The sequence below is a fragment of the Nematolebias whitei genome, chromosome 16 (assembly GCF_014905685.2).
Source record: "Nematolebias whitei isolate Nwh7 chromosome 16, NemWhi1, whole genome shotgun sequence".
Taxonomy (NCBI): domain Eukaryota; kingdom Metazoa; phylum Chordata; class Actinopteri; order Cyprinodontiformes; family Rivulidae; genus Nematolebias; species Nematolebias whitei.
The window spans coordinates 22,080,021-22,091,481 of record NC_056513.1 but is presented as its reverse complement, the minus strand read 5'-3'; the positions used below and the strand labels follow the sequence as shown (position 1 = coordinate 22,091,481).

Genomic DNA, 11,461 nt, shown 5'->3' with positions numbered 1-11,461 from the left:
GCCTTTCTGGGTGGAGTTTGCATGTTCTCTTCGTGCATGCGTGGGTTTTCTCCGGGTACTCCGGTTTCCTCCCACAGACCAAAAACATGCATGTTAGGCTGATTGGTAACTCTAAATTGGCTCTAGGTGTGAGTGAGAGAGTGAATGGTTGTTTGTCTTATTTGTCTCTATTTGTCCCTGTGAAGGACTTGCGACCTGTCCAGGGTGTACCCCGCCCCTTGCACAGTGATTGCTGGACATGGGCACCGGCGACCCCCGTGACCCAAAATGGAAGAAGCGGGTAAAGGATAATGGATGGATGGATGGATTCCAGCACTGCTTACAAGTCCCGATGAAGCCTTGCTGCACGGTCATCTCAGATAGCTCTCTGTAAATGTGCTTGTTTCTTGTAGTGCCATTCATCAACATGAGCAGAGCGGAAATGGAGGTTCAGATGTAGTTTGCAATTTTGCTGGGAGGGTCATCCAGTGAAGTAACCCTGCCGGCCAATCAATGGCTGCTGTCTGCTTACGTCAAAAATGGCACCTCGGAGTAGTCCTCTTGGAACCTCAAACAAGGTGGTACCATAAATGGGCTGAGTGGGGGTGGGTATCAACAGTGGGCAGGCCCTTAACTGATGTGGTGTGGTGCAAAACCATTGAGAGTTGAGACAGTGGAAAAGCGCCAATAGTGAATCACCCAATTCACTGGTGACTGTCAAAACTAGTTGTTCACATGCAAAAGGAGAATCACTATCCTAATGGCCCATCGTTTGTGCCCCTATGGCTGCTTGCTATTCACAGAGGACTGAATGATATTTGCAATAATAGCATCATAAGAGGGTGACAGTTGGACACAATGAACCAACTTTTCTCTCTGTCAGAGATTTGCACATCTTCATCCCTGAAAGAGTGACTGCTGGCCTGCAGATGAGTGTAGACCACAGAGTCCTGGCCTAGCCAAAAGGATGGCCATCACAGAAGAACAACATCATCAGGGGCGTGGGATGAAGATTTGTACAACTTTGACAGAGAGGGACACTGGTTTGAGAGAGGAGTACAGGGAGCCATCTTTGTGAAGAGAACTCACTTGTCAATAAACAGGGGTGAAGTCCTCCGTGTCCAACTGTCCCCTGTCCACCTCTAATAATGCTGTTATTGTGAATATCACTCAGCCCTCTGTGAATGGCAAGCGGCCAGCAGGGTACCAACGATCAATTGTTAGGCTGATGATCCTCCTTTGGCATGTGAACAACTAGTCTTGTCTGTCACCAGCAAACAGCTTGGTCCACAATGAGAAGGTGTAGCTTATAAGACTGAGTTTGTTGCATCTGCTCAGACTGAAGAAGTCTTTTGGATAAAAAACGAAACATTTCAACAAAGAAGAATTTGTCCAGAGGACCTGACTCAACCTTGTCAGATTTATTTACCTGGATTATTGAGCATGTATCAGGAATTCAGGTGGCACCTTGTTTTCTTGTGCTATTTTGTCAGTACTTTGTTAGCTATAGAATCGGTGTAGTACAATTTGCTAAACAGAAGAAAAAAAAGTCAAAACTGAAAGATTACTCATCCTTGGCACAGAAGTGTTTGAAGGAAGTGGAAACAATTACGATATTACTAAAATGAGAGAATAACTTTAAACAAATGTCAGTTTTGTTCTGCATAGCAACACCATTAACAAAAACAGGGAAAAAATGGAGATATCGTCCCTCCTTTATCTGATTTATTTTCTCTCCAAAAGAAATGTCCTCTGTCTCACCTTCATTATCTTAGCTCTCATAGCAGCTTTACTCATGCGTTTGCGGTGTTTTCTCCTGCGGCGAGGAGGTCGGAGAGGTGTCTGATGAGCTGCCGCCGTCCTAGGAGCTATGGTAGAGATTGCTGAAAGAGACAAATGTGACATCAGTTATCTCTACTCAAACTCTTCTCAAAATGCATTTTGAACTATAAATACATTGAACTTAAGGAAACTAACATTAAAAAAAGTGTTATGCCCAAAGTCTCGGATGCTATGACGCAAACTGTAAGGAAAGCTTCACACAACAAAGTTAAGCTCAAAATTCGCTGTGCCAATATTGACATAGTTTGGCCGTTATGATATTTGCTAAGGGGCAGCACGGTGGCACAGTTTGTAGAGCTGTTGCCTCTCAACGAGAAGGTCACCAGATCAAATCCCGGCCAGGATCCTTTCTGAATGGAGTTTGTATATTCTCTCTGTGCATGCATGGGTTTTCTCCAGGTACTCCGTTTTCCTCCCACACACCAAAAGCATGCGTGTTAGGTTGATTGGTAACTCTAAATTGTCCCTAGGTGAGAGAGAGAGAGTGAATGGTTGTTTGTCTCATTTTCTCTATGCGGCCCTTTGATGGACTTGCGACCTGTCCAGGGTATACCCCGCCCATCGCACAGTGATTGCTGGACATGGGCACCGGCGACCCCCGTGAACCAAAATGGAAGAAGCGGGTAAAAGGCAATGGGTGGATGGATGTCAATAAAGAGTTTCAACTTAAAATGTGGCAAGTAACATTCTGGTATTTTCATTAGTATTCAACGGTGGCAGTAAAATAAAGACCAATTAATGAGTAGAAAAGAAAGTACAGTCTTTGCTCAAAGTCACTTTAGAAGCAAACCAAAACAAAAAACGATCTTTCGGCTGCTTCCTTCCTCAGGTGTCGCCATAGTGAACCAACTCAGACGAAGACTTGGCAATGGTTTTTATGCCGAATGCCCTTCCTGACACAACCACAGACCACTGAGCTATCACAACCCTCTGTGTGGAGCAGAGAGCTGCTATCTAGGGCACCCAGGGGAGCAGATGGTGGGGGTTAAGGGCCTTGCTCATGGGCCCAGAGTGGGGCGAACGAGGGTGGGGGCAGGTGTGGGTGCTTCACCTACCCCACCCACATTTTTTATGTTGTCGGTACCAGGGCTTGAATCGGCGATCTTCCAATCACATGTCCACCTTCTCTAACCTCTGCGCTACCACTCCCCCATTTTGTCGGCTACCTGAAAGGTACCTGCTAGTTTTACAGGCTGGGGAACAAAAACTAAAGTTACCTACAAGTTTGAGACTAATATGAAGCTCTGGCTGCACAAATCCCAACAGTTAGAGAGAGAACAGCAGGATGCTTAAAGCTGTGTCATTCAGTCATTCGTACACTGTTAGCTGCTTCCTGTCTGACATGCACTGAGATTAGTTACAAATCCACAAACTGACTTAGGTTTCAAATAACAGCATAACAGTTTGTTTTAAGTTGCCACTGGATCTCTACCGTCATTTAAAACCAGCTAATGTCACACTCGACCTCTCAGACATTTGGGCAGTACCTGTTTTATTTGGCTTTGGTCTCTGTTGATGACGGTGGTGACGTTGATGTCGATGATGGCGCTGACGATGAAGAAGAGATGTTTTTTCTGGTTCACTCTGTACCATCTCTAGAAGTTTCTGTCTTCTCTCCTCTTCTGTTAAAGAACCTTCAGAGTTCATTCTCCTCCCCTGATTGGCCAGTTCTGCCCTGGCCAAGTCGCCACTAATGTCCGACCCACTTTCCTCCCTCTCGTTCCCCTCTTGTTGACTGGCCTTTTCAGTCTCAGTCAGTTTGGTTTTAGTGACCTCAGTAAATTGTTGGTTGGTCACTGAGTCTTTTTGAATTATAGATGGAAAAGGGGTGGGGTTTCCTTCGAGTTTGGGTGGCTGGGTTAGAACGGCAGATGGAGAGGCGCTGTCAGACTGGGGAGCGTTGAGCCAGTGCTGCTCCTGGTCCTCCTCTCCTCTGTAGTTGTGCTGCTGAGGATACTGCGGTTGTTGATTATACTGATGCTGCAGGCTCTGCTGGTGCTGTAGCAGCTGCTGCTGCCTCTGTTCATGATCATGATGGTGCACTTCCTCCCCTCCAGTCTCCTCATGGCTCCTGTCGTAGCCACTCCCATGTCCTGCTTGCTGTGTGCTTCCCATCACCGCGTGTTCTGCTTTGGCTTCAGATGGCCAGCTGCTGACCGACCTGAGCGACCCAGTCTCTGTCTGGTGCACATTTGTCTGCACGTGCGTGGGGGCTTGATGCACTCTAGGCTGCGTCCAGCGCACCAACTGAGTGTAACTGCCCTGCTGCCACTGCCTCACCGTCGGCTCGTGCTCCTGCGGATGGTAATGCTGTTGGTTGTGTTTCAGATCATCGTGGCGATGCAGGTCAGCCTTGGAGGTGTGGGTCCTTGGTGAGGCAGGGTGAATGGGCCGGGGAGGGGACACAGGAACGTAGGAGGATGGAGGAGTCTTCATTGGAGGGGAAGGAAAAGGATTTGGGTTGCTCTGATTTGGAGAGCGAGGGATGGAGATGGTTGAAGAAGATGAAGATGAGGAGGACGTTTGGAACGTACATGTGACATGATCTTCCACTGAGATGATGGCTGTTTCATAGTGGGCTTTCTGGTTTATGTACTGGAGCTTTATGACCTGGAGAAAGAGGTTGAAATGCCATAAACGTTCGTTTCAGGTCATGACATAATGGTGTAATTGATTTAATATGAAATATAAGATCAAGACCTTTCTGAACATACTATAAATGTAAACATGTGAATTAAAAAGCTAACAGGCTGAAAACAAGAAATAATTATGCCAAGTGGTTGCCTGTCAAGACTTGATTCCCCTCTGAAGTTTAAAGGAAGAAAAATGTTGTGATACCTGTTCTCAAAGTACAAAAAATATATATTCCCTTCAGAGTCATTCAATATGTCTTACCAGGAATACGCTCTTGAAACAATGGCTACAACGTTCAAGCATAGAAAAGCCTTAGGCACTTTGAACACACAGTCTTTGACTGATATGCTCTGATTTTGTTTTAATAAAGATTAATATAGGACAGGGGTGTCCAATCCTGGTCCTTGAGCGCCAATTTCCTGGATCTTTTAGAAGTTTCTTTGCTCCAACACACCTGATTTGACTCAATGGGTGATTAACAGTCTTCGGCAGAACAAGGTGGTAATTTAACCATTAAATATACCGTATTATTTTATATTATTAGTGTATATCTTAGACATCCTTATTTACTGTTTCTTTTTATACTTTATATTTTTGCTATTTTGGGGTGTAAATGGGACCTTGAGTACACAATTTCGTTCCACCTCATGTACCACATGTGATGCGAATGACAATAAAGAACCTTGAACCTTGAATCAGGTATGTTGGAGCAGGTAAACAAGTAAAATGTGCAGGATAATGGACCTCGAGGATCAGACTGGACACCCTTGCACAGTATAGGATAACAATATGAATATAAAACTGCACTTATATATAAATTAATTCACAAAAACTTTACGATTTTTGAGTTTTAAGAAAATTTCATCATAGAATTGTGCATTAATAGCAAGTCATGCCAACATTTTATCTATTCCTATTTATAGTCCTTTTTAAATACCTCTGTACATTAGAACGAAAATAAATAAAGAGCATAAAACAGCAAAGTGACCTGAAAAATGTTATTTTAAAGCTTTTCATAAAGTTAACAAGGTTGAGTCAGGTCCTCTGGGAGGATTCTTCTTCTTCGGACAGAAGACCTGACACAACCTTGTTAGATTCATCTACCTTTGTAGATTATTGAGCATGCATCAAAGGTTTCAGATGCAAAATTATTTCAAAACTCTGCATGCACAGATGATAATACTTTACTATCACTATATTACTGAATTACAAAGTTAGTCCCTCTCATCACTCATAAAGAACTGAAAAATTGATGCACAGCATGCTTTTGTCCAATGATAAAGTCAGCACTCTGCACCTCTGACTGAACTAATCACCTATTAAAATGTCATTACCGGTACATTAGTACACACCAAGACTATTTCCCTGCAAGGAGGAGTAAATATTTGCTTCTCATTACTTGGCAACGGTTCATGTGAAAACGTTCAGATTCTCGCCTAAAGCAAAGAAGTAATGGATGTTTTTACACTGGTTTATGCAGAAATTGAACTATTTTATTGGTATATAATAAATATAGTGGTGACTGGATTTACTATGACAAATTGTTTTAAAATGATTCACAATAAAAATTAAGTGAGGAAATGATCTTTAGTTTCTACAAAACGGCAAAATATATTAGGTTGGCAATAAGTCTGACTAGAGAAAGTGAAAATTTGTTGTAAAGTTAAGACAATGTACAAAGGCCCAAATTTAATAAATAAATAAATAAAGACTTGTTTTAAAAAGATTTTATTTGAACTCATTCCTGTCATACGTCTCAGCAAAAAAATAAACCCTCCAGATGACCTGACTTAACATTGTTGTATTTTATAATTTGATCATTGAGCATGAACTTTGGTGTTTTGAACCATTTTGGCTATAGCTGCCTCAGAGGAGTCGACAGGGGAGAGGGGGGCCCCAGAAACCATCTTATCAATAGCAAACTGTTTTTGTTTGGGGGGGGGGGGGGTGTTTCCACTATGGGAGTGTGGTATTTGTGGGGGTCCAGTTTGTTTGTGCCTTCTCGGACTGAATAAGTCCTTTGGATGAAGGATGAAATGTCTCAGCAAAAAAAGAAACCATCCAGATGACCTGTCTGAACATTGTTGGATTTTTACCTGGATTATTGAGCATGAACTTTTGCATTCCCGTCATAGTTCAGTAAGTATGATTCAGCAGTTTATTTACCAAAATGTCAAATCAGTTGTTTTTGTTTTCAGGGCAAACTATTTTACTTGTATATTAAATGGGCAGCACGATGGCTCAGCGGTTAGAACTGTTGCCTCACAACAAGAAGTTTCTGGGTTCAATCCCAGAATTACATCTAGGGTCTTTCTGTATAGTGTTTCCATATTCTCGTGTTAGCGTGGACTTTCTCCGGGTACTCTGTTTTTTTCCCACAATCCTAAAACATGCATACTAGCAGGTCCAGGCCTCCCTTGCTAAAGAAATCTGCTCAGCAGGACTTGCCTGGTTAAATAAAGGTAAATAAATACTGAATGTTACAGAAAGCATCTGCGACCTCTTAGAGGATTTCTTATTATAGTAGATGTGAAAATCCTGTTTTCAAAGCAGTTGAATTACCTTCAGGTATCTGGTGGAGGTCACTGTGGGGACACACTGCAGCGTCCTGGTGTTGCAGCAGCCTGAACATCGCTGCACCTCCACACACGACGGCCACAGCAGGAAGTTGGCATTGCGGCGATCCAGCATGGATCTTGTCACTTCCATTACCTCTGTTCGAGTTTTACAGGCTGCCTGCTGAGCTGTCTGTGCTTCAGCTTTTAAGAAACAGAAAGAAGACTGACATAAGTAATGAGACAGAGATGAGAAAGGTTGGGTAATGAAGTGAAGAATAGACTTAACCTACCAAGACTTCTGACGTATCGGGCATGGGCCGGGTTTGGAAGAGTATCATGCTCATCCTCTTCATCTTCTAAAGGAGAGGTGAAAAAAGTTTAGATTAAAGGGATAAGTCAGAACTATTCATCTCAATCAAGGCAACATTTAAACACTACTTTATTAAGCAGGAAATATGTGTAAAACGTGTGAGGCCATTCAGGAACTTTTCAGCCAGGCTCATTGTTCACTGCACAAAGGAAGCCATTTTTTTTAACCTCTCTAAAACAATTAAGCTATTTTCTTCCACAATTTGTCTCGTGGGTGTCAAGAATACAGCTGAAGAGAGATAAGAGATGTTAAATATAGCTCATACATGTGCACATACATACCCTCATTTCATGCTTTAGCCTCTTTGTCCTAATTATATCTTCAGTAAAGACAGCTTTGTATAAAAAAAAATGTGTTGGTTGTTTGTTAGCTTTAATTAGATGCTTAAGAAAACGGTTCCATGTTGTTCTTGGAGGCAACTTTGAATGTTATCTGTGCATTTATCTGCATTTAAACATTTTATAATCCATTTAATCCTGCACCTTGTTCTGTCCGGACTAACAAAAGACTTACTACCAAAATGGTGAATAAACACAAGAGATGTATGCATTATATAATTAAAAAAAAAAACATGATGGGGACATTTCAATTGGTCCAGTCAATAGAAAATATGCAACAACAGAAAACGAGTTTAAAAAAAAATTGTAGAATTTAAAAACGTAAAAAAGTACTAGAAAGGTTGCATTTTCTGCATGAACGCTGAGTGTTGAATGACTTTACCGAAGGAGCCGAAACCGAGTTGTTAATTTTAAAAGAAGCAGAACACTAATTAAAAGCTGAAAAGAGCAAAACAAAAGCAAGATGCCGAATGCAACTATACGATGCAAAAAGCCAGCTAAAAGTCACATAAGGCTTAAAAACTAAATAAAAACTTAAGAAGACAAAAGTATTCTGAAGTAGATTTTAAAGAAAAAATATGTTTTGAACATATGTTTTGAAATTGAACAAATGTTAATGTATTTCCATTGGGGAAATGTTTTGTAAATAAAGTAAAATGTGGTGGTACGGTGGCGCAGTTGGTAGTGCTGTCGCCTTTCGGACAGGAACCTTATTGGGTGGAGTTTGCATGTTCTCTCCGTGCATGTGTGGGTTTTCTCTGGGTTCTCCAGTTTCCTCCGACAGACCAAAAACATTCATGCAAGGTAATTGTAAATTGTTCCTAGGTGAGTGAGAGTGGCCCTATGATGGACTTGGACCTGTCCAGGCTGTACCTCGCCTCTCGCACAGTGACTGATGGATATGGGCACCAGTGACCCCCCACCCCACCCTGCACCCGGAAAGAAAAAGGTAAAGATAAAGGATGGATAGAAACTAAAATGTTGTTTATTTAAAGTACCAACGTTACAAAAAACAGAAATTATAGCACCCATCCCCTGAATGAGATGTTTTGATATATAACTTGGCTAAAAATAAAAGCACAAAGTATTAAGAAATAGTTAGATAGCAAAACGTATAAGGAAAAAATAAAATTACAAAAACTTGAAAACAATAATGTGAGTATGCAAAAACCAAAAGTGAAGACTCATTAGCAGTGAATGATGAGGTTTTGAAACCGCTCAGTTATCAAGAAACATAAATTCTCATGATGACGCTGTTGCAATGCTGCAACGTGACACTGACATACTCTCAAAGTTACAGGAAACATTCTGTTTATTTTTTCACCTCTCATGAACCACGAGTGCAAGATTACAGACATAGTTAAGTTTATTACCTGCTAGCAAGTAATGTTTGCTAATTCACTTAAAAACATGCAGCCAAATTTAATTGTTTGGAGGAAAAATGTATATGTGTATGCAACAAAGTTCGATCAGGTCATCTGGACAGTTTCTTTTTTTGTTGAGACGTTTCGTCCTTCATCCGAAGGACTTCATCAGTCCAAAGAGCCACAAAAAACTCAGTCCCACAAGCAGCACACTCGCATAGTGGACCAACCAGTTTGCTAGTGAAAAGATGGTTTCTGGGGCCTACCCTCTCCCCCGTCGACTCCTCTGAGGCAACCTGACGAAGTCCTTTGGATGAAGGACGAAATGTCTCAAAAGAAAATAACAAAACCGTCCAGATAGCCTGACTGAACTTTGTTGGATTTTGTACCTGGATTATTGAGCATGAACTTTGACGTTTTGAACCACTATGGCTATGGCTGCCTCAGAGGAGTCGACGGGAAGAGGGTGGACCCCAGAAACCATCATTTCACCATCAAACTGGTTGGCCCACCAAGTGAGTGTGCTGCTTGTGAGACTGAGTTTGTTGTGGCTCATCGGACTGATGAAGTCCTTTGGATGGACAAAACGTCTAAAAGCATATATATATATTTTTAAATCCAGGTGACCTGACTGAACTTTGTTGGATTGTTTTAACCTGGATTACTGAGCATGAACTTTGATAAATACATGTATGATTAAAATTAAATTTACAGATGACCACAGTTATTGCACATGCACAGTGTGCACATTCAACAAGTCACTGAATTGTACAACAATAATTAAAAAAAGATAAATAGATTTTTTTTTTTTAAGTTTCCTCATTTGAAATGAATGCTTAAACTGCAAAAACTCAAGAACTGAGTCATTTTGAGCCACTTCTGTTTTCCAGCATCTGATTGTTCTGTTGTTATTTTAGCCTCTTATTTATGCATTATGGAGTGATCAAAGGCCCGTCTATTAATCTATGTATGTGTGACTTGGACCCTCTCAGGTATGGAAGACTGTGATACATTTTTTTAGTGTCCTGCTGATGTGTGTGTGAACAAGTTTGTTTGGACTCTGCTGGGGTTGAGGAAGCGTGCTGAGGGCTGGTCTCCTTCTGCCACATAAATACACATCCATAATTCAAACCTTTGGAGAAATCCAGAGCAGGAGAACAATGCAGTGACCTTGTGCTGGAAGAACCCACCCCTCCTCCCTGCTTCACTCTGTCTAAACCACAAGGTTACTGCTTCTCTCTCTCTCTCCCTCATCAGGCTGTTATCTAAGTGTCTGATTAAACTCATCGCTTGGCAGGTACACTCATTCTGCATTCCTCTGACTTCAGGGCTCTGCACATACATGTTTACCTCCTCCAAGTCAGATTTACTGTGTGTGTGTGTGTATGTGTATGTGTTTGTGTGTGTGTGTGGGAGGGGGTGACTGCTGGTCATTAGTACCATTTGCGTTTGACTCTTGTTGCAGCAGCAGCAGCTCCAGGTCTTCTACTGAGGAGATGGGAGAGTCTCTTAGTAGATCAATCAGGGACGGAGGGAGCGGATCGCCCTGTGGAGACACACACAGACAGTTGCAATGTGGTTTTGCCTTGTACGAAAATAACTTTTTTTCAGTGTAGTGAGCAACATCTTTGTGTGAACAATTAAAAAGGTTCCAGTTTAAAGGTTGGGTTCAACGAAATTTGCACCTCTAGTTTAAATGCGTCTACGTCACATCCTTTCCCCCGTATCATTGAGGTTGTAGATTCAGGTGTTTAATCATAATTAACATTGTTCATTTATATTCATGACACATAATAAAATTCTCATCTTAGCTCTTTCTGTCCAAGTCGGTGTAACACAATCAAACTGTGGTGTCGTCAGTTCGATCAGGTGTCACTAGATCTCACTTTGTTCTCTTTTTTTGTACAAACATGAGTCCTGTGGAACGCTATAGGATGCTGCTGTCTATATCCACCTACAGGAATGCTATAGATGGATAAAAACGGTAAATGGACTGTAATATAGCACCTTTCTATCTAATCAAGATACTCAAAGTGCTTTACACTACAATCTGTACCCTCATTTACTCATTCATACATCACTCTACTAGATCTCTACAAAGAATAATCAGAGCTTTATCACATTCATACACCGATGGGACACACATCGGAGGTAATGAGGGATTCAGTGTCTTGCCCAGGGACACTTCAGCATGTGACTGCTGGTGGAATCGAACTTGCAACTTTTGTATTGGAGGGCGTCTGCTCTAACCACTCAGCCACAGCTGCCCACAGCTGGATATAGACGCCAGCTCCCCTGTGACTCGGAAAAGAAAAAATCAGTAAAGAAAATGGATGGATGGATGGATGGATGGATGGATGGATGGATGGATGGATG

The 11,461-nt window shown here is 41.8% G+C and overlaps 1 protein-coding gene across 1 annotated transcript in view; it reads right to left on the bottom strand.

Annotated features, from left to right (window-relative positions):
• Window positions 1–460: 460 nt before the first annotated feature.
• si:ch211-79m20.1 (alpha-protein kinase 1) overlaps window positions 461–11,461 on the bottom strand; it is an 11,675-nt gene continuing 674 nt past the window's right edge. Inside the window, exons 2-7 of the mRNA XM_037690567.1 lie at window positions 10,526–10,631; window positions 7,304–7,369; window positions 7,018–7,214; window positions 3,309–4,431; window positions 1,741–1,862; window positions 461–613 (exon numbers count right to left, since the gene is read on the bottom strand). Of these exons, the coding sequence (XP_037546495.1) occupies window positions 461–613; window positions 1,741–1,862; window positions 3,309–4,431; window positions 7,018–7,214; window positions 7,304–7,369; window positions 10,526–10,631 (1,767 nt within the window). The remainder of the gene's footprint in view (window positions 614–1,740; window positions 1,863–3,308; window positions 4,432–7,017; window positions 7,215–7,303; window positions 7,370–10,525; window positions 10,632–11,461) is intronic.